The sequence below is a fragment of the Heloderma suspectum genome, chromosome 4 (assembly GCF_057233095.1).
Source record: "Heloderma suspectum isolate Gila_16-S chromosome 4, 16-S_ref, whole genome shotgun sequence".
Taxonomy (NCBI): Eukaryota; Metazoa; Chordata; class Lepidosauria; order Squamata; family Helodermatidae; genus Heloderma; species Heloderma suspectum.
This window is the reverse complement of record NC_139461.1, coordinates 311,971,230-311,997,530: the sequence shown is the minus strand read 5'-3', so window position 1 is coordinate 311,997,530 and position 26,301 is coordinate 311,971,230. Positions and strand designations below refer to the sequence as shown.

Here is a 26,301-nt window from a genome sequence, read left to right as displayed (position 1 = left end):
TCTTGTTACCATAGTTGAAGAAAGGTTCAAGTGCCGGTCCAGTCAGCTTCTTTACATGGAATGGGAGGCGGGGGACTTCTTATTCAGCCCTCCCCAACCTGGTGCCCTCCAGATGTGTTGGACTGCAACTCCCATCATTCCCAGCCTTTGGCCATGCTGCTGGGAATGAAGGGAGCTGCAGTCCAACACATCTGGAGGGCACCAAGTTGGGGAGGGCTGATCTTGTCCTTCACGTCAGGGAGCAAAATGTCCTGGCCTGGCACCCCAGTTAATTGAGACCAATTCTTAACTGATCTACAATTTCTTAAATAACACATCAACTCAATTAGCTGATTATAGTTGCAGCCCTAGTTTTAAACGGATTAAAATATTCTACATAAATGTGCATATGAATACAGCAATCCTTTCGGGGAAGAAAAAAGCAGGCTTCCTTCGACTTTAGATGATGCCTATATGTGTTGCGGCAGATGCCACCTGGGAAGAGAGATCCCTTCACGTGCGAGGGAGGAAGAAGAAGTGCCTCTTACAAGACGGTGTCAGCCACCTCAGGGTTTTTGTTGTTGATTTTAAATCATTTTCATTGGATCAAAAAGATATTCTCCCCCAATTCATTGGGGAGAACAGATGCTTCGCTTTTTTTGATACAAACCATTTTTAGAAAATCCGTTGTCCCCAATTAAAGGAGGGGAGGGCACCTTTTTCATTCAGCCAAAATGTTTTAGAATCAGTTATTCTAAGTGACTGATTCCACTGAACTGGAGCTCGATGAAAACACACAAGTGCTCCTGCAGGGCTCTAAAACCTGTGCCACCCGTCTGACCCGAGACCACAGTGAGACGGGGAGGGGAGGGTGGAACCAGGGCAACAACAGTTCTGCCCCCCACCCCCACGTCTCTGTCCCCTAACATGCCCAGCTGCTCGTGGGGAAGAGAGTTGATCCGGCACCTGCTGCCCAAAGGGAGCCATTACCTCTGGTCGTTTCACTGTCTCGGATCATGAAGGAGCCAATAACATTCCCAGGAGCCAATAACTGCCGCTCTGCATCCTTCCAGCTGGCGCCTCTGAAAAACCACCTACAAGGGCAACAGATGTCGGACACCCAGATGAGAGAGCTCTTTCTCTGCCTTCCCATACACAACACCTTCCCAAGGCCCCAGAACCTGGAAGGAAAAGTTATACCTGAGCATGGACCCCACCGGTGTTTCTGCAGTTTCCAGGAAAGAATATATGACCAAGGGTTTGCACTGCTATGGTCTTCCAGAGAGGAGATGACCTTTTGTGAACTGCCCAGAGAGCTTTGGCTATTGGGTGGTATAGAAATGAAGTAAATAAAATAACAAATACGTTTTGTCTAGGCCAGCCTTCCCCAACCTGGCACACTCCAGATGTGTTGGACTACAACTCCCATCATCCCCAGCCAGCACAGCCAGTGGAGTTGTAGTCCAAGACACCTGGAGGACACGAGGTGGGTCTAGGCTTGTGTACAGCGAATAGCTCAAGCGTCTTCTTCAGCGGGCACTGATGGCTCAAGGATGCACTCGGATGAGAACTGATGGCCTTTAATAGCTGTTGGCTACTAGCCTCTGAGCATATGCACCCCACCTGCTTGGGTGTTCTTTGGGGTCAGTTTAGGGACATAAATAATACCTGGCGAGCATTCATGAGTCACTGAGAAGCCAGCAGGCCACAGGGAGAGAGAGCTCCCGCCTGCCAAGCCAGTCATTCTGGCTCAGTATTGTCCGCACAGCCTTCCCCGACTTGGTGCCCTCCGAGGGTTTCAGACTACCACTGGCCATGCTGGCAGGGGCTCATGGGAGCTGAAGTCCAAAACCTCTGGAGGGCACCAAGTCAGGGAAGGCTGGTCTAGCCTGAATGGGAGCAGCTCTCCAGGATCTCAGGCAGGGTTTCTTTCCCAGCCCACCCGAGGATGGCGGGGACGGAACCTGGGGCTTTCTGCATGCAAAGTCTGAGGTCTACCGCTGACCTAGGGCCCTTCCTTGGTTCACAGAGGAGAAAGGACAAGCAGGTGTTGTTTATTCCACATGTAGCAGAAGAAAGTAAGTTTGACTCTCCCGGAAGGCCAGACAGCAAGGGAAGGACTGCAGCCACCCAGTCATGCCCAAGGACACAACTGCTGCTGTGCAGCGAAGATGCGCTCCCTGTTCCACCACTGCGGGGCACACTCACTCCTCTGTCTCCAGCGAGTTGACCTTGGCGACGTAGTTGCTGGGGATGTAGCCTTCTTTCCCAGTCACCAGCGCCTTGGCTCGCCACCACTCGCCTGAGCTGCACAGGGAGAGCAGAGGGACAGCACACTTCAGTCTCCTGGGGCAGCTATCCTAACGTCCACACGCCGAATCCAAAGGAGGGTGAATAGAGAGGTGTTCGTAGCCTCCCCAGTCCTTTGCTCTTGGTTTCCCAAAGCCCAAACATATTCTAGACGTGACTTAAGACTGTGGGCTTGGATGGGAATTTATTTTAGTGCGATGCAGAGTTAAACTATGGAATTCACGTCCACAGGATGTAGTGATGACCACCAGTTTGGATGGCTTTAAAAAGGGGTTAGACAAATTCCTGCAGGAGAAGGCTATCAGTGGCTGCTAAGCCTGATGGCTATGTGCTACCTCCAATATCAGAGACAATATGCCTATGGGCACCAGTTGCTGGGGAACATGGGCGGGAGGGTTCTGTTGCGCTCACGCCCTGCTTGTGGGCTTCCCATTGGGGCAACTGGTTAGCTACAGTGGGAACAGAATGCTGGACTAATGGACCCTTGATCTGATCCAGCAGGGCTCTTAGGTTTAGTAGTATATATTCAAATGTCCATTTCTATGTATTGTTTAATGTATCTCTGTGTAAGTACTGTTATGCATAATCTTATTATTTCATCACAAGCTCTGCAGATAAGGTAGGTTATCAACCAAGTTTTGCGTCCTCTGTGGCACACAGAAATCAGTTATCAGGCATGTACTGGCAAGCAACAAAATAACAAGGGCTTGTCAACCTGTGCTGAAAGCTGAATCTTGCACCTGGCAGTGGTAAGTTTGTCCAGACTGCCACAGGTCGAGAGCCATCAAGCGCAGGCCTTTTTCGTGTGTCTGGGCAGTTGTCTGAATGGACCTCACTGGTCTATCTGTGTATGCTACAGCCTTAAACAATCATTCCAGTCAGAATGCTAAAGGAGCTATCCAAGGTGTGGATAGTTCCTCTAGAATTCTGACTGGTTCTGACTCAAACACGGAGAGGATTCACCGCTTCACTGACATCAGAGCCACCAGCCGCCACTAGATCATTCCCTCTTCCCAGGGAAACCTGGGAATGGGAGTTCCGTGAGGGGTGTTTGGGATGCCTTAACACAGAATTCTTGGCACCATCGCCATACGACTATCTTCCCCAAGCTGGCACCCTCTGGATGTGTTGGACTACAACTCCCATCACTCCAGCTATGCTGCTGATGAAGTTGCAGCCCAACACATCTGGAAGGCGCCAGCTTGGAGAAGGCTGCCGTTCCACAATTCACAGGACTCTTTGTGAGAAGCACCAGCTGTTAAAGTGGTACAGAACTGGTGTAACTTTGTGTTGCAGATTGGACCTTTCAACACCTCCACATAGCCTCATCATCTTAGACTGCAGCATGGCACACATAAGGTTGTCCCGCAAACTGCATGGTATTGTCACAGAACCAAAGTGTCAGCCATGCTTAGAACAAGAATAAAAGCAAATCAACCATACCTATTGCTCCCTGGGGGCAGGGCGGGGCGGGGCAGAGGGGGCAAGCGTCTCTTGAACTTCCAACATGGTGCTGCCACATCAAACTAAAAGCAGGCAAAAACAGCCCTGCAGAGTTTTCCCAAGACTTACTGGGATCTAGTGTGAGCAGGGAATGACAAAGGGAGTCAACCAGATTCCCACAGAAAACAGGCTGCTATCTCATAAGATCCTTGGTTTCCACATTATCTCCTCCATTGTTCAAGAAACAGAGGCACTGGATGGGGTCTGGTACTTACTCCTCTAAGACTTTGAGGTGTTCACCCTTCTGAAAGCTCAGGTCTTCCCTGTGTATGGCTTCATAGTCATAAACGGCCAGCACGATGAAGTCCTCCGGTCCTGCAGGAATGAACAAGGGCGCTTGCATTCACACCACCTCAACATTTAGGCTGAACACGGGGGCAAGCCTAGCTTCACCACAGGCTACGTCTGCAGGACTGATACGGAGCAAAGTTGCTACAGGACATCTGAGTTCAGGGAAAGGGGCTTTGAGAGAGCGAGGAGACTTCTACACTACTTGCCTTTGCATGCTTCCTCCCCTGCACTGCTTCTCTCCCCAAAATTGGCCCCTCTCGAGGCTGTTTGTCCTTTAAAAAAACAGCTGTCAAGGCTGCATTACCTGCTTTTGGGTATAATGTGGAATGATGCCTTTAGCCCAGTCTCCCACATCCTCATCTCAGGGTTGAACTACACAGGAGATCCATGATCAAGTCTCCCACCATTTTTCCTTTACTTTAATAAAGGGGAGGGCTCAGCTTTTGACCAGGACAAGGGCATGGGGGGCATTTGACCCTTTCCCTCTTGTGCTCTTTTCCAGATGTAAATTTCTCCCTTTGCCCCAAAGCCATTAGCTGTGCCATGTTCCCCCACCCCCAAGTGAATTTAATTGTAGCTTCAGAAAGGAGGGGGATCATGAAAATGGCTCAGGAAAAAGAGTTAAGCACCCCTTCCCCCAACAGAAGCCCCCTTCTCCAATCAAAATTGGGTGCTATATATCGGAAGATTCAACTGTGGATCAACCACATCCACGGCTTGGCCCTCCAAACAGACTTTTGGCAAAATTAGTTGTCGATGAGGAAACCAAGCTGCTCTGTGTAGGAAGTCAAGGTCTCTGACACAGTACTGGGCGATAAGCCTATGAACCCGCCTTTCACCGAACCAGACCATACATACCCTCAGGTTTTGGGGGCGGCACCACAATGGGAGAAGGGTTGGAAGGTTTGTTGCCCTGGAATTAAAGAGAAAAGAATTGTTCCTTAACCCAACGAAAATTTATCAATGAGCATTTTTAAGTTGCAAGGGGCTTTATAGCCCCTCCGGCAGCCTCCCCAAACCTGGTGCCCTCCAGATGTATCGGACTATGCTGACTGGGGGGTTGTGGGAGTTTTCCAACACAGCTGGAGAGCAGGCGGCTCTATGGTCTTTGCACCATAATGTTAAGGAGGCTGAGAGGATAAGCAGTTGTGTGTGCTCTGCAGCACCAAAATTATAGCTAGCTAAGCAGGTGGAAAGGGAATGGAATTCTGGGAGTTGTAATCCCAAACATCTGGAGGCACCAGGCTCAGAGACACTCTTGATAACTGGCCTTTTTTAGGGCTCCCTCCAAAACCTGACCACACCTTCTGGAGCTGGGTCGTGGTTCATATTAAGGCCTATTCCACAGTCAAGGAAAGTCTGGACTAGCTTTGGCCATGCTGGCAGGGAATGATGGGAGGTGTAGTCCAATATATCCAGAGGGCACCAGGTTGGGGAAGACTGCCCTAGACTCTGTGGATTATGCTAAGTAATCAGAAATCACCCACAGTTCAAGTAATGGGCAGTTCCTGGTTGTTGGCACCCCGTTAACTTCCACTCCTTAACTTCCCTTGATTCTGGCGAGGAATTCCCCAACCTCTGGACTTACCATTTTGTTGATTTTGAACCTGAATCTTGTGGGGTCATCCACATAACGACCCTGGAGGCTGGAGCTCGAATTGGCTCTTGATATCTTTCCACGAAGGCCAACTCCTTTGGATTTTATGCAGCCCATACTAGAAAGAGAGAAAGGGAAAAGAGAGAGATTCCTTACACCCAGGGTCTCGGGGGAAAGAAACTACTCCTGGCATGTTCACCTCATCCCTGCCTCCTGCTGGGTCAGGGCTCCATCTCAGTTAGCTCTGTCTAGAAAAAGAACCACCCAGAACCTTGAAGGCCAAGGTTTTACTTCCCTGCTTTTTCAATGGTGCAGTAAGGAAGCTCCTTAACAGTATGACCATTGATCTCCCCATTGAGGGGAGGGGGCATAACTCAGTGGCAGAGCCCCTGCTTTGCATGTGGAAGGTCCCCAGTTCAATCCCTGGCATCTCCAGGTGGGGCTAGGAAAGAATCCTGCCTGAAGCCCTGGAGAGCTGTTGCTGCCAGTCAGTGCTGACAATACTGGGCTAGATGGACCAAAGGCCTGACTCAGTACAAGGCAGCTTCCTCTGTTGTTGTTGTTGTTGTTGTTATTCCTCTGTTTCACTGATGTGGACTTTGCAATGGTCTTTGCCATCCCAACAGCCCTATGGAGCCGCTCCTTATCATTCCCGCTAAAGCAAGGGTGTCAAACGTCTTTCAGCCCGAGGGCCAAATGCAGTTTCGGAGACACTGTTGCGGGATACATTCCAGTGGTAGAGAGGAGTGAGGAGAGTGCATTCCAGTGGTGGGGAGTGCTTAGTTCAGCATCCCCCAACCTGACAGCTTCCAGATGTGCCGGACTACAACTCCCATCAACTCCATCCAGCATGGCCATGATGAGAGCTGTAGCCCAGCACAACTGGAGGGCACCAGGTTGGGGAAAACTGGTTTAGTTTGACCATGTGTGTGGAAGACAACAGTAGATTGCAGTTTACTGTAGACTGAGAACACACAGGGTTGAGTTTGGGACTTTGAGCAGCGTGCAGCATTCTGGGGTGCTGGCTGCCTCCCTGGAGGTCTGATGTGGGAGCAGCGAACTTTGCCTGTCTGTTGAGAGTATTTAAGCTGCCTGCCTCCACCTATGCTCAAGCTCTATATTTGCAAATAAACCCCAGTAAGTTTTCAGTGACCTCCTTCCAAAGAGAACCGAACCCAGATGAGAGCTGGGCCCTCGGAACTTCTCCCCACATGGAGAATTTAGGTGTGCGCAACTGTAAGTATTGATTTTCGATTGGACTGGGATGCATATTGCTCTTTAAATTCTCCCCAACCTGGTTTATAGAAATACAGTGGTCTATTGCCAACACAGTGAGTTCACCCATAATACTTAGCATTCATTACATTAGCTTTTGAATATTCAGAGTGCTTCAGTTGCGTTATCTCAGTAATCTTCACAACAACTCAGTAAGGGCAGCAGCTATTTTTGTCCCTGCATTGCAGGGGACAACGGGACGAAAACTCACTTAAAGCTACTTTCGGTGTGTGGCTGATGTGCAATTTAAACTCAGGACTTCCTAATTCACACATTTAACCACTGTTCTATGACAGCCCTCAGTTCCCTCCCCCGTTTCCTGCAAACCCCAGAGCTGTCCCTGAATGCCTCATCACTCAAACCAGGCTGTCTGGAGAGGGTTATTGTCAAATGTCAGCCAGGCATCTAATTTATCAGTGCTTGTCACCAGCCAGAGAGGAAGCAAGCGGTTGCAACAGACACTAGCTGGTGACCACGGATTAAACTCCGCAGGCATGTTTGCATAGACAAAGGCCATCAGCTGCAGAGTTTGTATCCACATGCCGGCAAACCTGTACTGCAGGAACCTGAACATCAGAGGTGGTGCTGTATCTAATTTGCATCTAACCAGAGATACATTTTCTTATCTCCACATAACCAAAATAATAACGTTTTGAAGGCTTCAAATTCATGCTCTGTCCATGCTATGAAATCATGATTAGCATAGGCAAAACAATATTCAAAACAAAGCAAAAGCACCTTCCAACAAAGAATGGTCTCAGAGGACACACAGAATGTGCTCCCATATATGTTTTCCATGGGGATCTGGCACTGGCACGGCCAAGATTTTCTTTTTTCTCTCATAAATGACCACAGTTGTCATCATTCCCATTTTTGCCAAGCAAGTGCAGAATCTAGGATCTGAACTCCAGCTCCCTGCATCCAGAAAGTTAGCACTTCAGGCATCTCTCCAATGTCTTATAGTCTTCTATATGCAAGGAGGTATGTCTACTTTTAATAAGTGATGGAGAGGCATTCAGTGGTGTGATCCTACATCCCAAAGTAGTACAGTCTATCAAGAGCTGTACCATGTGATCACTATCCTGGAACCCTTTGCTTACACAGACAGGGGTTACAATCTTACGATAGCAAACCAGAGGTAACCAGCTTTGAATTTTGATCAAGTAAATAAAGTGTATCCTGACATATAAGAAGTTCTGTGGAGTTTCAACCACATGTGCAATGCAATCCAATGGATGTTTACTCAGAAGTAAGTCCCACTGTGTTCAATGGGGCTTATTCCCACGTAAATGTGAATAGGATTGCAGCCACGATAATTCAAGGTCAGTATTATTTCCCAGCAGTCTTGCATAGCTGAGGCTTCTGCATTATCAAAGAGAAAGCTCAGGTTCTCATGATCAGTTGCATCTGGAAGTCATCCAGTTCATATTCTATGTGATCCGCACCATTAGAACATCATTACTGTTTGGATTTCACACTTCTCTGAATCATCTTGGGGGCTCTTAAAAACTCAACACTGTCAGCGAAGTGGTCCAAGGGCTGCGATTTAGACACATCTCCCATCCTTGCTTATGGGTTTCCCATTTGGGACATCCAGTTGGCCTTTGTGTGATCAGAATGCTGGACTAGATAGCCCTTTGGTCTGATCCAAAATGTTCATGCTTTTGGTTGTGGCACAAAACTCAGGATCCATGGCACAAAATAGCACAAAACTAGCACAAAATTTTGGCACAGTTTTGGAGGTCATAGTCATAGTATAGAAAGGTTGGAAGGGGCCTGTAAGACCATCGAGTCCAGCCCCCTGCTCAATGTCATCCAGATGTCTGGGATGGAGTTTCACCAGCATGCAGATGACACACAGCTCTACCTCTCCTCTCCATCTACTAATCCCAGGGAGGCAGTGAAAATCCTGAGTAAGTGTTTAGAGGCAGTTCTGGGACTGGCAAGAGTGAACGAACTGGTAAGAGTGAACTGGTAAGACTGGGACTGGAAAGAGTGAACAGACAGAAGCTCAATCCAGACAAGATGAGGGCACTGTTGGTGGGGAACAGAACGCATGGTCTGGATGGAAACTGCTGATATGGGTGGAGGGTGCAAGTGGTTTTGGAGGGGGCTGCACCCCCCACCCCAAAAGCCAGGTATACCTCTTAGGGATATACCTCTTAGACCCAGTTCTGTCTCTGTAGGAACAGGTGGCTTTGTTGCCATGTGGTGTCTTTCGCAGGGCAAGGCTGGCTCGCCAGCTGCGACCCTGTCTGGAGAAAGGCGATCTGGCCTTAGTTACATATGGCTTGCTGAGAGCCAGGCTAGATGACTGCAATGCTCTCCCTACACGGGGCTGCCTTTCAAGACCCTTTGGACATTTCAGCTGGTACAGAATGCAGCTGCCAGGATACCAGTGGGGCCGCGTGTTGACACCACTTCTGTTTGAGCTCACTGGTCGCCTTTCCGTTTCTGGGATCAATTTAAAGTGTTTGTTTTGATATGAGAATGTGGTTTTTTTAGCATTCCCCATGACCCCACCGTTGGGTATGTAATTTTCACACTTTTGGTGGTGGCACAAAACTCGGGATTTCTGGCACAAGACAAGCACAAACCCTTGGCACATGTTTGGAGGTGATATGACAATCTTGCTTCCTGTGTGTGTTAACTATGAACCCACATTTGATGTTTTAGTACACACTTGTGGATGGCAGCACAAAACTCTGGATTTGTAGCCCAAAACTGGCACAAACTTTTGGCATATGTTTGGAGAAGATAACTAGATTTGGGGGTTCGTAGTTAATAGAGCCAACTCCCAGCACATCTGGAGGGCACGAGGCTGGGGACGGCTGCCCTAGGATGAAGATCAAGAGAGCCTAACTCACACATCATTGCAGCAGGGGCTCCCTTTCAAATCGCTTCAGCCTATCCAGCCACACTAGCTGCCTGGAGAGCCACAGTGCACCTTGCCAGTGAACCAGTGTATATTGCAGAGGATTCTGGGATATATTCTAGGGTGCACACGCTGTTCATGGGGGGTATTGGCCAGGGGGGTCTGTTGAGCCACATGATCACTGGGCATCCCAGAACACACCCGATGTTCCCTTGTGGCTGCACATTGCAGGGGAAGCCCAGGAGTGGCGGGGCGAGCAGTCCCCAGGGAAATTGGCCCATCACTTGCGATCTTTGAGGATGAGTAATTCTGCCACTCTATAACTACAGCTTTGGGGGTGTGAAGTGTGCATCTCATTTTAACTCAGAAAAAAGAGTTTGTTTTATTGTAAAATTTACACGCTGTCCTTCAAAACTTTTTTTTTTTTAATGCAGAGTAATGCCTATACTGACTCGGTATGAGGCAGCCTCCTACGTTTGGGCATGCGGCGTGTGTACTTTTTCCCCTCGCTGAAAAAACAGTTGCACAAACTAACATACATTATGGTGGCTGGCTGATGGGTGCAGTGAGTAGTTGTGGTCTGGGAACGCGCCTCACAGTTGGGAGCAACGCAGTGCTTTCCACTCACCTGCATTCCCGATGCACCATTAGCCCGTTTTCCCCCTCCTCCTCTCCACTTAGCCTGAGCAAGAGTTTGCATAATCAGCTGCTGATTATTCCCCACCATCGCTCCCTGGCCCATCAGTATTGTCTACTGCAGCCTTCCCCTCCAGATGTGCTGGAGTACATTTCCCAGCATCCAGTACAGCTGGCTGGGGAATGCTGGGAGTTGTAATCCTATACATCTGGAGGGCACCAGGTTGGGGAAGGCTGATCTACTCCAATTTGTTTTTGTTGTTTAATTCATTTATATCCCACCTTTTGGTCCAGAGGAGGCCCACAAGGTGACTCGGAGAATAAACAAGCGTGTGAAAAACCCATAACATTTCCAAGCCTGATAAATACTTTTGAACACCTTTTAAAAAAGAAAACCTTGTGAAATCACTTCTAAAAAACACAGCCAGAAACTCAGAGCCAGCAGCCCACTGAACTGGTGAAAACCACAGTTTACACCAAAGGCCTTCCAAAATAGAGAGACATGAACTGAATGCCAGCCAGCCTGGGCCACTACCTCCAAAAAGAGAAAAGCCCTGCTCCTCAAACAGACTTGGCAGCAGCTCTCCAGGGGCCGCATTCACCCAGGTTCTGCTGTCGTATTCATGAGCACTCCTAATCCAATACTTGAGACATCCCTAGTCTTAATGGTTTTCCCTGTGTTGTTTTTTTGTCCCATAAGGAAGAACTTGAGGGTACACTTACAAGTAAAACTTCAGGGGTTCTCAAGGGCCTCGTTCTTCACTGCAAACCAGAGTCCGGAGGCAGAAGGGAGGACCTGTAGTTCAGTGGCAGAGCCCCTGCTTTGCATGAAGACGGTCCCAGGTTTGATCTCTGGCATCTCCAGGTAGGGCTGGAAAACTCCTGCCTGAAGCTTTGGAGAGCCACTGCCACTCAGTGTCAACAGTAGTGGACTAGACAGACCACGGGACTGGCTCAGCATGAGGCAGCTCCCTCTGACATACGTAGTTCTTTGCCCTCACAACACTCTGTCCTCACAAGAGCCCTGTGAGGTAGGTTAGGCTGCAAGATCATGGCTGGTCAATGCTCACCCAGCAACCTTCATGGCTGAGTGGGGATCTGAATCGGCGTCTGCCCTGTCCGCATCTGACACCCTAACCACTACACCACACTGACTCTGAGCTTGCAGAAGTTTGGGAAGCAGCATGAGAACTAGGGGCTTGCCACGTGGCTTCAGTTCTTCAATTTCCAAATGCTCGGGTTGGGGGTGGGATTCTCCTCATAGCTATTTCCTTATGAAGTGTCACTGTCTCAGTAACGGCACAGCTAGAAGAGGAGACAGTGGTGAAAGGCCATTTCCTTCTGCCCTGATGCGATTCCCTCAAGAAATTAACAAACAAAAAGCAGAAGAAGCTGCTGCCGGGGGTGGGTGGGGATTACAAGAAGTGACATGCAGTGACCCATACACTCGCAGCTCACAGCTGACCCAAAGTGGCCCATGTAGTTGCATGTGCATCACCACAAGAGACATTTCCCTCAGCACAGGGAGATTTGCTGAGGAGGAAGGAAAGAGGAATTTTTCTCAAGGCACAAGAAGCAGGTGGCTGTCATTGGCTGTATTTCGTGCTCCTGTATCGACAAAATGTATTGGAAGCCTGTTCTCCAGGCTTTGACCTATTGGCAATTTCCAGAGAAACCGCCAATAGATCAAGAATGTGAGTCTGTTTCAGCAAAACAAAACAGTCTTGTGTCACCTTAAAGACTAACAAATGTATTATATAACAAATGAACAAACACACAGCCAATGATAGCTGTGTCCCAAAATTGACAGTTGGGCAATAACTTTATTAGGGCCAAAAAAAAATGTGCACGTTTTCAAGTTCTCCAGAATTCTTTGTCAGGCTAGCTGGTGCAAAAATCAGGGGATGAGGGAAGAAACAGAAAAGTCCCCAAATCTGGTCATAGAATCATAGAATAGTAGGGTTGGAAGGGGCCTACAAGACCATCCAGTCCAACCCCCTGCTCAATGCAGAAATCCAAGTCAGAGCATCCCTGACAGATGGCTGTTCAGCCTCGTCTTGAATGCCTCCAGTGTGGGAGAGCCCACCACCTCCCTGGGTAATTGGTTCCATTGTTTGTAATTGTGCCTTGAAAATTTCCCGTTTTAAAAACTCCCACCCATCTTGGACTCCTTTTCTTTTTAGAGTCACTTGCCATGGGACCTTACTTATCATTGTTCTGAGTTTATTAAAATCAGCTTTCCTAAAATCCAGGGTATGCGTTTGGCTACACTCAGCTTTTGCTTCCTTTAAAACCAAGAACTCAAGGACAACATGGTCGCTTTCCCCCACAGTTCCTGTAACTGCTACTTGATCCACGAAGTCATCTCTGTTGGTTAGGATCAAGACAAGGATAGCCGATCCTCTAGTTCCTTCCCCTACTTTCTGTAGGAGGAAGTTATCCGCCACACAAGTCAGGAATTCCCTGGAAGGGCCATGTTTTGCAGAATTTGTCTCCCAACAAATATCGGGGAAATTGAAGTCCCCCATTATTACTACTTCATGCTTCCTTGAAACATTGGCTATTTGCTTTTCAAAAGTTTCATCCTCATCTTCTCCTTGATTGGGTGGCTGGTAGTAGACTCCGACCACCATGTTCCTTTTATTCTTTGCTCCATTTATTTTATCCCAGATGCTCTCGATGGGGCTACCAAGCTCATCCTCCTGTATTTCTGTGCAGAGATATGGATTTTTCACACATAGTGCAACCCCACCTCCCTTTCTGGTCCTTCAGTTCTTTTTGAACAAGTTATATCCTTCAATTGCTGTATTCCAGTCATGAGAGTCATCCCACCAACTCTCAGTTATACCTATCAAGTCATAATTTCCCTCCTGCATTAAGAGTTCCTCCAGCAAAGGAGATCGTTACCTTGTCGTGGTGCTGGAGCTTGAGCACTTCAATGACACCTTGAGCTAAACCGTGAAGGGACACCCAACACGGAAAGGTCATGGCAGAGAGGTCAGACTAAATACGATGCCTGGGGAAGGAAACGGCAACCCACCCCAGTATTCTTGCCGTGAAAACTAAATGGATCAGTACAACCAGAGATATGTCAGTATACCATCGGAAGATGGGACTCCCAGGTCAGAAGATGGTCAAAATGCTACTGGGGAGGAACAGAGGATAAGTTCAACTAGCCCCAGATGTGATGACACAGCTAGCTCAAAGCCGAAAGGACAGCTAGCTGCTGACAGTGCTAGTGGTGAATGACGAATCCGATGATCTAACGATCAACACACCACAGGAACCTGGAATGTAAGATCTATGAGCCAGGGCAAATTGGATGCAGTTACTGGGGAGATGTCAAGATTAAATATAGACATTTTGGGTGTCAGTGAACTGAAATGGACTGGAATGGGCCATTTCACATCAGATGACCACCAGATCTACTACTGTGGACAAGAGGACCACAGAAGAAATGGAGTAGCCTCCATAATTAATAATACAGTGGCTAAAGCAGTGCTTGGATACAATCCAAAAAATGACAGAATGATCTCAATTCGAATTCAGGGTAAGCCATTTAACATCACAGTGATCCAAATATACGCCCCAACCACAGATGCTGAAGAAGCAGAAGTAGATCAATTCTATGAGGATCTGCAGCACCTACTGGATAGTACGCCAAAAAAAGATGTTATTTTCATTATAGGAGACTGGAATGCTAAGGTGGGTAGTCAAACAACACCTGGAATTACAGGCAAGCATGGTCTGGGAGAACAAAATGAAGCAGGACATAGGCTGAAAGAATTTTGCCAAGACAACTCACTGTGCATAACAAACACTCTCTTCCAACAACCTAAGAGACGACTTTATACATGGACTTCACCAGACAGTCGACACTGAAATCAGACTGACTACATCCTTTGTAGCCAAAGGTGGCCGGACATCTATACAGTCGGTAAAAACAAGACCTGGAGCTGATTGTAGTTCAGATCACGAACTTCTTATTGTACCATTTAGAATCAGACTAAAGAGAATAGGGAAGACCCACAGATCAGTTAGATATGAGCTCACAAATATTCCTAATGAATATGCAGTGGAGGTGAAGAATAGATTTAAGGGACTAGATTGAGTAGATAGGGTCCCGGAAGAACTATGGACAGAAGTTTGCAACATTGTTCAGGAGGCGGCAACAAAAAACGTCCCAAAGAAAAAGAAAACCAAGAAGGCAAGATGGCTGTCTGCTGAGACACTGGAAGCAGCCCAAGAAAGAAGGAAAGCAAAAGGCAACAGTGATAGGGGGAGATATGCCCAATTAAATGCAAAATTCCAGAGGTTAGCCAGAAGAGATAAGGAATTATTTTTAAACAAGCGATGCGCAGAAGCGGAAGAAGATAATAGAATAGGAAGGACAAGAGACCTCTTCCAGAAAATTAGAAACATCGGAGGTAAATTCCAGGCAAAAATGGGTATGATCAAAAACAAAGATGGCAAGGACCTAACAGAAGCAGAAGAGATCAAGAAAAGGTGGCAAGAATATACGGAAGATCTTTATAGGAAGGATAATAATATCGGGGATAGATTTGACCGTGCGGTCAGTGAGCTAGAGCCAGACATCCTGAAGAGTGAGGCTGAATGGGCCTTAAGAAGCATTGCTAATAACAAGGCAGCAGGAGATGACGGTATCCCAGCTGAACTGTTTAAAATCTTGCAAGATGATGCTGTCAAGGTGATGCATGCCATATGCCAGCAAATTTGGAAAACACAAGAATGGCCACCAGGTTGGAAAAAATCAACTTATATCCCCATACTAAAAAAGGGAAGCACCAAAGAATGTTCAAACTATCGAACAGTGGCACTTATTTCACATGCCAGTAAGGTAATGCGCAAGATCTTGCAAGGTAGACTCCAGCAATTCATGGAACGAGAATTGCCAGATGTACAAGCTGGGTTTAGAAAAGGCAGAGGAACTAGAGACCAAATTGCCAATATCCGCTGGATAATGGAGAAAGCCAGGGAGTTTCAAAAAACATCTATTTCTGTTTTATTGACTATTCTAAAGCCTTTGACTGTGTGGATCATCACAAATTGTGGCACGTTCTTGGTGGGATGGGGATACCAAGTCATCTTGTATGCCTCCTGAGGAATCTGTATAACGACCAAGTAGCAACCGTAAGAACAGACCACGGAACAACAGACTGGTTTAAGATTGGGAAAGGAGTACGGCAGGGTTGTATACTCTCACCCTACCTATTCAACCTGTACGCAGAACACATCATGCGACGTGCTGGGCTTGATGAAGCCAAGGCTGGAGTTAAAATCGCTGGAAGAAACATTAACAATCTCCGATATGCAGATGATACCACTTTGATGGCTGAAAGCGAGGAGGAGCTGAGGAACCTCATGTCGAAGGTGAAAGAAGAAAGTGCAAAAGCTGGGTTGCAGTTCAACCTCAAAAAAACCAAGATGATGGCAACCAGCTTGAATCAGCTCGCCATGTATTTTGAGGAGCAATGGCTGATCTCTATTTCTGAAAACATAAAGGCCAGCTGTAACTTTGATCTACCTCTTGGCCTTGGGCAAAACACACAGGTTCCTGAATCCCCACAGAGCAGACGTCTGCCATAATAAACTTCTGCCACAATAAATGAGTTCATCTTTAAGGTGCCACAAAACTCTTTGCTGTTTTGGAGTCTGGGCCAAGGTAGCTTGGCTGCCATTCAGAGGCATCTTTTCCAGGTGAGAACATAAGGTTCCCATCTCAGATACTAGTTCTAAGGCACCTTTAAGGGCAATCAAACAGAGATGGGGTGGGAGTGACAGATCTGACCCATGAAGCATAATCTACTAGGATGTTCCCTTGCCCCAACCACCACTGAAAAGAACAGAAGCTGCATAAGAGAAGGTAAGGCTAGGATCCTTCTCCCTGGAAGGCTAGCTTTCCACATGCAGAGTGTTTTGGCATGGCAATCAATCACGTAGTCCTGCACTTTCAGGCTAAACTGGTATAGCCACACTCAGGTCTCCTCTGTGTGAGGCCTCCCTTGGCAGAGCAACATTTTGGATACACAAGGTCTAGATTTCATTCCTGGCATCTCAAGTTGACAACTGAAATATCAGAAACAGAAGGAGAAGGAAACAACTTCTGCAAAACACACACACACACACACACACACACACACTGAACAGCACCCTCCCCCACAAACCAAAGAGCCCCAGAAAATTCAGCTTACTCAAGCAAGTGAGTAAAACCACATGAGACCAGGAAATCAGCAGCGGGAAAGCAGAGTAGTCACTGGCCAGGCTGATCTGAGGGGAAATTCCTCCCCAGCCCCCTATGCTGTGAATGTTTAGAATGAAGCAACAGGATCCATCACTCGATTCTCCCGGGAATGGAGACTCCAGCCTGCCCCACCCACGGTCTTGCCCTCCTCAGACTCCAGATCAGAGGCTCCAACTGGCTTCCTCCAAAGGGCAAAACCAGTCAACGCCCCTGCTACATAAGCTGCCTTTTTAAATTTTTTATTGATTTATTATATTTCTATACTGCCCAATAACCGAAGCTCTCTGGGTGGTTCACAAAAATTAAAACCACAAGTACAACATAAAACAATGTAAAATATAAAAACCTAAAACTACAGTATAAAAATACAACCAGAATAAAACCTAGCAGGAATACAAAGATTATATACAGATATAGATAGATTATATATTTTAGCAAAAAAGGGTATAACAGCCTTCCCCAATCTGGTGCCCCCCAGACGTGTTGGACTATAACTCCCATCATTCCCAGCCAGCATAGCAGGCTGGCTGGGAATGATGGGAGTTGCAGTCCAACACATCTGGAAGGCACCCGGCTGGGAATAGCTGGGGAATAACTGCTAGAAAAAATGCATATAGAAATTACACTGTTTTTGGAGGGCGTATTTAGCTGCTATGACCAATAGTTATTAATAGGACTATATGAGTTTGTCCAATAGCTAAGGTAGCAGCAGCCACTCTCATCCAAGCTCCTGGCCATCACCACTTCTTGTTAAATGGTTCCTGCAATGAAACCATCTCCAGAGGGGCAGCCACGCAAATTTGTTGCAGACTCCAGTCCATACACACTCACGCCATAATACATGTGTGAGTCTTGAAGGTGACACTACAAGACTCCTCGTGCCATGAAAGAATAATCACGGAAAGGAAGCACAACACAGAGGCTTGTGGCACCTAAAAGGCTGACAAATTTATTCTGGCCTAAGCTTTGCAGACACTGTCCACTTCATCAGGTGCAGGCGTCCTGTTAGTCTTTAAGGAGCCACAAGCCTCTTTGTGGATTTTGCTGCAACAGACTAACAGGGCCACCCCTCTGGACATGGTTACAGATCGGGAGCTCACTTTATTCCAAGTCGAACTATCTACCTAGCCGAGTATCGCCCAGCCGTTTAGCTGGAGGTGCCAGGGACTGAATTCTCAGGCCTTCTGTATGCAAAGCAAGTGCTCTGGCACGGAGAAGGAGCTCTCCTCTGATACAGAGCGGAACTAATCTGCACCCATTAACATCGACCGGAGTTCTGCTGCAGACTTTACCAAAGCCAGCAGCAGCCAATCCAACCTCATCTCAGTACATACTATACCCTCACGTAGCTCCACCGGACTGTATCCAATGTTAGTCCTACTTAAAGTAGACCCATCGAAATGAATGGGACTTCATTTAGACTAACACTGGATACGACCCATTGTGCCCCCATGATGGCAACAGCGCCTAGGAGGCGCACAGGACAAGCACTTCATGCCCCCTCAGGGGCCACCCACGACACAAGCCAGAAACTCAATGTGGAGCAGGGAAAGACTCCTGTTAGGGTCAAATATTCCTGTTGCTGCCAACATGAGCCGGCAGCTCTCCCCACGACAGGTCCTCTGCACACGTTCTGTGCTTGGGTTTGAGCAAAGCGCATAACAGCCAGCTGGCAAGAGACAAACACTAAAACCGCATGGTTTTCGATGAGAAAAGGGAAGTGATCTGGTGGCCAGAAGTTGCCGGACTGCAAATAACAGTAACTGCAGGGCAGCTTTGCCCCTGAACATATACTTGCAAGAAGCCAGCGTGCTGCCGATTAAAACATGGGTGCTTTGGGGAAATGAGCGCCGCCACGGCCTGCACCGCCACGTGGAGCTGCCTTATACCGAGTCACACACCTGCTTCTTCGAGCCCAGCCCATCTACTGCAGCAGGTTTCCACATTTGGGGTAGCGGAAGGTTCCTTGTGCATGCAGCATGCACACTACCACTGCGCAGTGGCATCTCCCCATCACAACTGAAGTCTCTTTGCCAGTATTTCTCGCATAAAAGACAGCAATGCTGGCCCAGGAGAAAAAAAAAATCCAAAATCTACAGTTGGGATTTATTAGACCGGCCAAAATTCCACAAAAATGTGCAAGCTTTTGAGTTCTCCTGAACTCTTTATCAGGCTAGGTGGTACAAAAAGCAGATTAAGGGGGAAGAAACAGAAATGTCCAATAGGGGGGGCGTCTGTTTCTTCCCCCATCCCCTGCTTTTTGTATCACCTAAGCTGATGAAGAGCTCTGGAGAACTTGAAAGCTCACACATTTTTCCGATGTGGCACCTCTGTGTGTAGAGCCCAGGAATCAGAGATGTCCCTACCTGGAAGACAGAGGATTTGGGACATTATTAATGTTGGCACAGTTGGGAGACTGACAGACCTGACTTGTCAAAGACACAACTCAGGGGGATGTTCTCTTGCATAGCTCCCATTGGAATGAACGAAAGCTTTGCAGAAGTTGCAGTCCTGTTTGTTTCAGTGGTGTTTGCACCAGAGAACTTCCCAGTGGATCATGTCCCTTCTTAAGTTGTTGGAAGGCAAGAGTGCCATTTGGATTAACCCTCTTTGGCACCAAAATGTCTCAGCGGCGATGATATGTATATTAAGTACCACAATTTGCCGTGAAAAGCAACAGGCTGGAACACTTACTCATGTCCCGGGTTCAATCCCCAGGTCTCTCCATGTAGGGCTGGGAAAGATTCCCGCCTGAATCCCTGGAGAGCCACAGCCAGTCAAACTAGCTTAGCCTTCCCCAACCTGGTGCCTTCCAGATGTGTTGGACCACAACTCCCATTGTCCCCAGCCAAATGATGGGAGTTGCAGTCCAACACATCTGGAGCCGGGGGGGTAGATGGACCATGGACTGGGCTTGGATAAGACAGCTGCCTCTATATTCCTCTAAGAGTAGATCCATCGTCAGGTATGTAGGTAGGCACTCCAATGTTGCAAGAAATGCAGAAGAAATCTCTTGGCTCATGAAATGGACACAATCCAAGACTTGCAACCCCACAATGTTGCAAGGAATCCTAGGGACACACCTCTTGGATTGGACCAAGCATCCACTCACTGCAGCAAATCATCTAGGGCTGCCCCCCACCCCCGCCAACCAAGTGTTGGGGCCAAGGGGTCTTCACAGCAGGAGTTCTGCTCTTAGGGGCACCTCTTGACGGTTCTTTTTTTAATGCCTGCTTTGCTGTCCGCGGTGGCTTAGTGGTTAAGATGCCGAACTGCAGACTGGAAGGTCGGCAGGTCAGCAGTTCGAGACCCGAGTGCCGCGTGACGGAGTGAGCTCCCGTCTTCAGTCCCAGCTCCTGCCAATCTAGCAGTTCGAAAGCAAGAAATTGCAAGTAGATAAATAGGTACCGCCTCGGCGGGAAAGGTAACAGCGTTCCGTGTACCTCGGTGTTCAGTCATGCCGGCCACATGACCACGGAAGTGTCTTCGGACAGTGCTGGCTCTTCGGCTTAGAAACGGGGATGAGCACCACACCCTAGAGTCGGACACGACTGATTGGGGACACCTTTACCTTTTTACCTTTTTTTTGCTGTCCTCCTGGGATGCCCTGTTGTGCTACAGGGCAAGCGTCAAGAGGAACTTAAACTTCTTCACTCAGCATTTTCATATACCTTATCTATAACTGTGGGGAAGCAAAGCAAGGGGAGATACCTTAGGACTGATATACAAGTGTTCCTTCTGTAGCAACCCCAAGTCCACCTTTGGTCCCTAGCAACAGATCCAGTTTTGTCAGAAGCCTTTTGCAATCCCAAGTACACGATGTCTACCAGATCATCCCAATCCATATGCTTGTTGACACCCTCAAAGAACTCAAGAAAGTGAGCGAGAGAGGAATTGCCTTTGCAGAAGCCACACTGATTAAAAAATAAACAAAATGTAAACAAGTAATTTTTGAGAAGTCATGTCTTTTGCCTCTTTAGATCTGCAGGCAAAGCTAAAGATCTACATCATTTCTGGAACGTGTGCATTTACTGACATTCTGCACGAAGGACGCATTGTCAGCCACAAGAGCTAAATACTGTTCAGCCTCCACAATCACGGGGGGTGTGGGGGTGTGTGAAGAAGATACCATGGAGATGGCGTTTGTCTTCATGGGCTTTCTGGAAGCATCTAGCTCTGCTTTCCCCAACCTGGTGCCCAGGCAACAACTCCTGTCATCCCCATCTAGCATGCATGACTGTTCATTCGTTATGCAGGCTATGGGATGATGGGATTTGTAATCCAACACATCTGTAGAGTGTCAGGTTGGGGAAGGCTGACCAGCTGGTCATAGGATGCCACACTAGGTGGCCTCACCGCAGCCTGGCCCATGGGGCTCTCCTGCGTACTTTGACAGTGCCGTCCCACATTTTACTTGACTCCTATCAGAGACACGGAGCTGCTGCTGTTCTCTCGCTCTCTAATTTAGGATGCCTATTACAAACATCACATTGTTGTTGTTGTTCAGTCCTTAAGTCATGTCCAACTCTTTGTGACCCCATGGACCATAGCACGCCAGGCCTTCCTGTCCTGCGCTCTCTCCCGGAATGTGCTCAAGTTCATATTCATTGCATCGGTGATGCTATCTAGCCACCTCATCCTCTGCCGTCCCCTTCTCCTTTTGCCTTCAATCTTTCCCAGCATCAGGGTCTTTTCCAGGGAGTTTTATCTTCACATTAGGTGGCCAAAATATTTGAGCTTCAGCTTCAGGATCTGTCCTTCCAATGAGCACTCAGGGTTGATTTCCTTTAGGATGGACTGATTTGACCTCCTTGCAGTCCAGGGGACTCGTAACAGTCTTCTCCAGCACCACAGTTCGAAAGTATCAATTCTTTGGCGCTCAGCCTTCCTTATAGTCCAGCTCTCACAGCCATATGTTGCTACTGGGAAAACCATAGCTTTGATTAGACGGACCTTTGTCGGCAAGGTGATGTCTCTGCTTCTTACTATGCTGTCTAGGTTTGCCATAGCTTTCCTCCCAAGGAGCAAGGGTCTTTTAATTTCATGGCGGCAGTCACCGTCTGCGGTGATCTTGGAGCCCAAGAAAATAAAATCTCTCACTGCTTCCATTTCTTCCCCTTCTATATGGCAGGAAGTGATGGGGCCACATGCCATGATCTTAGTTTTTTTAATGTTGAGTTTCAGACCAGCTTTTGCACTCACCACTTTCACCCTCAACAAGAGGCTCTTTAGATCCTCTTCGCTTTCTGACATTAGGGTGGTATCATCTGCGTATCTGAGGTTGTTGATAATTCTCCTGGCAATCTTAATTCCGACCTGTGATTCTTCCAACCCGGAGTTTCTCATGATGTACTCTGCCGATAAGTTAAATAAGCAGGGTGACAATATGCAGCCTTGTCGTACTCCTTTCCCAGTTTGGAACCAGTTGGTTGTTCCATGTCTAAACATCACATTAGTGACATCACTGCATAGTGCCTCTTCCCATCATCCCATGGATTCCTTTTTTGAAAACTGCCATTGCTTTGGTTCTCCAGTGCTCTGGCGCAGAGGTCAATCTTAGGGACATGTCACATATTTTTTGTCAGATCAGCAATTTTGCATTGAAGTTCTTTAAAAACTCTTGAATGGATGCCATCTTGACCCAGTAATTTGTTTGTTTTCAATTTGTCAATAAGGTCTAGAACTTCATCACTTGTCACCGCTAATTGCCTCAGGTCCTCTGACTTCAGAAAATATTCGTTCAGGCACAAGTATCTGTCCTACATGTTCTGCATTGAAGGCAGCCACAAAGAATTCATTCAGCTTCCCTGCAGTCTCCTTATCCTCTGTTTTGTTGTTCAGTCGTGTCCGACTCTTCGTGACCCCATGGACCATAGCACACCTGTCCTGCGCTCTCTCCCGGAGCGTGCTCAAGTTCATATTCATTGCATCGGTGATGCTATCCAGCCATCTCATCCTCTGCCGTCCCCTTCTCCTTTTGCCTTCAGTCTTTCCCAGCATCAGGGTCTTTTCCAGAGAGTTTTCTCTTCGCATTAGGTGGCCAAAATATTTGAGCTTCAGCTTCAGTATCTGTCCCTTGCCATCCAATAGTCCAACTGCCTCCCTAGCTGGTTTCCTGCTTCTGATATTAGTTTTTTAAAATTAGTGTTCTTAATGTTATTAGAAGTATTATTATTATTAATTGCATTTCTATACCGCCCCATAGCTGAAGCTGTCTGGGTGGTTTACAGAAGTTAAAACATTAAATACAATATAAAAAATGCTCCTCAAAAATCCTTTTCTATGCTCCTCAAAATCCTTTTCTTGCATCCCTTAATGTCAGCTTGCATTTCCATTGTGCAAGCTTGTGCTTCCTTTTGTTTTCCTCAGTTGGGCAAGACTTCCATTTTCTGAAAGTAGCTTCCTTGACTCTGCTCATTAACCATGATGCTGACCTCTGTGGTATGAATTTGTGGTATGAATACCTATGGTATGAATTTTAGCTGAGGTTCTATTACTGTGGCCTTGAGTTGCCCCCAATCATTCTGGAGAGATCTGACCCTCTTGATTTTCCCTTTCAACTTCCTTTTTACCAGTTCCCTCATTTTTTAGAAGTTTCCTCTTTTGAAGTGAAATGCAACTATGTTGAACTTCTTTGGCAATTTTACACTTACTTGTCAATTAAATTTGATAGGACTGTCATTCTTTCTAGTCCGTTCCAGAACTCCCACATCTCGCACTAGGTCCTCGGCACCACTTAAGATTAAATCCATGGTTTCCTCCCCCCTGCCCCCACCCCTGCTCAGTGCCATGACCAACGATTCTAAGGCACTGTCATTTAGGGTATTAAGAAATTTTACTACTTTTTTGTAACCAGAACATGCATTTACCCAGTCTATGTGAAGGTACTTCAAGTCACCCATCACTACAACACTTCCTCCCTGATTTCACTCTCCATCTCAAGATCACCCTGAATGTTTTAGTCCGGGGGACGGTGGCCACAGAAGGGACCATGGCTCAGTGAAACAAGACATGATCTGCATACACAACGTCCCAGGTTCACCCCCAATATCTTAATGTCCAGGCAGCTTCATGTGGGAAGAGGAAGTCCTTAAGTTACACCAGTCCCAAGCCATTTAGGTCTTTAATGGTTAAGACAAGTGCTTTGGATTTTGGAAACGGTCCGGGAGTCAACTTTAACACTGGTGAGAAATGTGCCATACACCCATCATTTCAGTGCATCAGGATATCTTGGCCATGAATCAACGTGGTTCAATTAAGCTCTGTCCCCTGGAGGAACCCAATGTGGTTCCGTGGGCCTGATACAGAAACTCCACCAACTGGATTAGCCACATGGGCCAGAGGCTGCACATCCCTTAAATGTTAAGTGATTAGTCAGAAATGAAACCCAGCAAGGCAAAAGTATCCCCGTACTGCAGATGGGGGAACTGAGGCTGAGATGTAGTTTGGCCGAGGGATGTCTGGATTTTGTGGAATCCTTCCCATGTGTGTTTCATGGACTGCTTGGTGTCATTCATTCCAGCATCCATTCACAGATGGCTTCAATTTTTTGGTATGTAGAAAAATATGCAAACCTGTAAGAGGGTTCGCAACCATTTATGCAATGTATGTTAGTACGTAACTTTTCCCCATGTATATTTTCCAGAATGGCATGTAACTCAGCAGAAAGATGTGTATTTTCCAGTGAATAAATTTACGTAAATTTTGGGAAAGTAAAAACGTGATCTGAAAGTCCACGGACTCCGCATGGTCCAAGCAGGCCGGTCCCCAGTGGATTCTGCAGGTTGGACTCTTAGAAATTCGAACTCATTTTAGTCCATTGTGGATTTCTCCAGCATCCCTAGTTTTGCCCTTCCCAGAGTGTGCCAGAAGCCAAATCCTCACTGCAGTGGCAGGCTCTCACAATGATCTGGTGAGGGAATATCACCCCGAGCTTTTCAAACCCCTTTTCTATACCTGCTGCCACACACCTTATAGTTGTAAGGGGGAAATGGAACATAAGAAACTACCTACAGGGATTGTAGAATATTCTCTTTATGCTTTTAAAAAAACCTTAGGGCAGGCTTTTAGATCTAGAATATTGGATCTTAGCATTTTGGTGATGGGGGGATTAGATTAGGTGACCTCACTAGGTCCTTTCTAGCGCTACACACGCAGGATTCTGCACTTGAGGCCCCCAAGTAAGGCTGTGAACATATGAACATAAGAAGCACCCTCCCGCCCATGTTCCCCAGCAACCGGTGTACATAGGCATACTGCCTCTGGTACTGGAGGTAGCACATCGCCCTGTGGGGACCTTTTGTTTGGCCGCTGACCAAGGATAAAGATGGGTAGATGTTGCTTTCTCAGTGAGCCTTGATGGCAGCTGGCTACTAGCTGCTGCACACTCCCATCTGCATCTTGAGAGCAGCAGTTTGAGCGTGGCCAAGCAAAAAGGCAGAAGTCTGAGTGCTGCAGCTGGTTAGAGAGGGGGAGCCGGGGCAGGTAGGCGCTGGCTCCAAAGTCCTACTGTCCCAACTTTGATCACATCTCCCAGTAACAACAACAACTTCCCTTCTTGTCTTGCTGCAAAGCAGCCGCCGGGGTCCTGGCTCCGATCAGAGCAGCAGGGCCGTGGGGGAAAGTGTTTCGTTCCTCCTTCCCCCCGGGTCCCCCAGCCGAGATCCCCGCCACCCCGCCAACGAACGCCGGCTGTTAATTCCGCCGGGAGAAAATGCCAGGCGCGGGAGGCCCGGGGCCCGGACTTGGCCGGTGGCTCCCTTCCCCTCGCGGGGCCCCGAGACGCTCGCGCCTCCCCGCTCCGGGCAGCCAGCCAGCCGGGGAGGCGGCGCCGCGCGTCTCCGCCTGGCTGCCTTCCTACCTTCCTCGCGCCGCGCCGCGCCGCGCCGCTCAGCGGCTCCCGGCCCCGCTCTTCCTCGGCGGCGGCTCCGACGGCGCGTTCTCGGCCGAGCGCCGCCTGCCGCGCGAGTCGCCAGGCTGCGCTCCCGGGCGGCCGCGGCGCAGAGCGCGGAGGAGGTCTCCGCCCCGCACAGCCGCTGCCGCTCGCCCGCGCGCTCTGCTCCCGCCGCAGGGCAGCCTCGCCTCGGGGAGCCCGGGGCGCGCCGCGCGACAGGCAAGCGGGCCAGCCCCTCCGCGCCCGGGCCGCCCGCGGCCGCGCCTCCTGCCGGGAAGGCGCGCCCCCGCCAGCCCTCCACGCGCAGCCCTCCCCTGAGCGCGCTCCCTCGGCAGCAGCCCCCCGCCCGCGGCCGAATGCGCGGCGGGGCGTCCCGTCCGAGGGGCGCCGCCGCGGGAGCGCCGCCTCGCCGCGACCCGACTGGCGGCGTCCCCGCCCCGCTGGGGGCTTTTCGCTCTGCCGGCCGCGCCCGGCAACGCGCGCTGGGGCGCCGATACACGCGGGCGTGCGGGCGGAAGGGGACCGGCCTCTGCCCGCAAGGAGCTTACAGTCCGAAACCGGCGATGGCTAGGACACCCGGGGGACGGGGGGGCGAGCACGGGAGGATGGACGTGGACGAGAACTGGGCGATGAGCTCAGGGGCCACCCGCTCGGGAGGGAGGATGGAGCGGATACGCCAA

The 26,301-nt window shown here is 48.5% G+C and overlaps 1 protein-coding gene across 4 annotated transcripts in view; it reads right to left on the bottom strand.

Annotated features, from left to right (window-relative positions):
• HCK (HCK proto-oncogene, Src family tyrosine kinase) overlaps positions 1-25,903 on the bottom strand; it is a 53,075-nt gene extending 27,172 nt beyond the window's left edge. For 2 of the 4 annotated variants that reach the window (XR_014790789.1, XM_084854557.1), the window contains exons 1-6: positions 25,589-25,903; positions 5,672-5,798; positions 4,942-4,996; positions 4,008-4,107; positions 2,188-2,286; positions 970-1,073 (exon numbers count right to left, since the gene is read on the bottom strand). Coding sequence is in view for 3 of the 4 variants with exons in the window: in XM_084854557.1 (XP_084710683.1) it covers positions 970-1,073; positions 2,188-2,286; positions 4,008-4,107; positions 4,942-4,996; positions 5,672-5,797 (484 nt within the window). In the remaining variant the exon portion in view is untranslated. Of the gene's footprint in view, positions 1-969; positions 1,161-2,187; positions 2,287-4,007; positions 4,108-4,941; positions 4,997-5,671; positions 5,799-11,189; positions 11,280-25,588 lie in introns of those variants that run through there. The other 2 variants (XM_084854555.1, XM_084854556.1) reach the window with 2 other exon arrangements.
• Between the last annotated feature and the right edge of the window lie 398 nt (positions 25,904-26,301).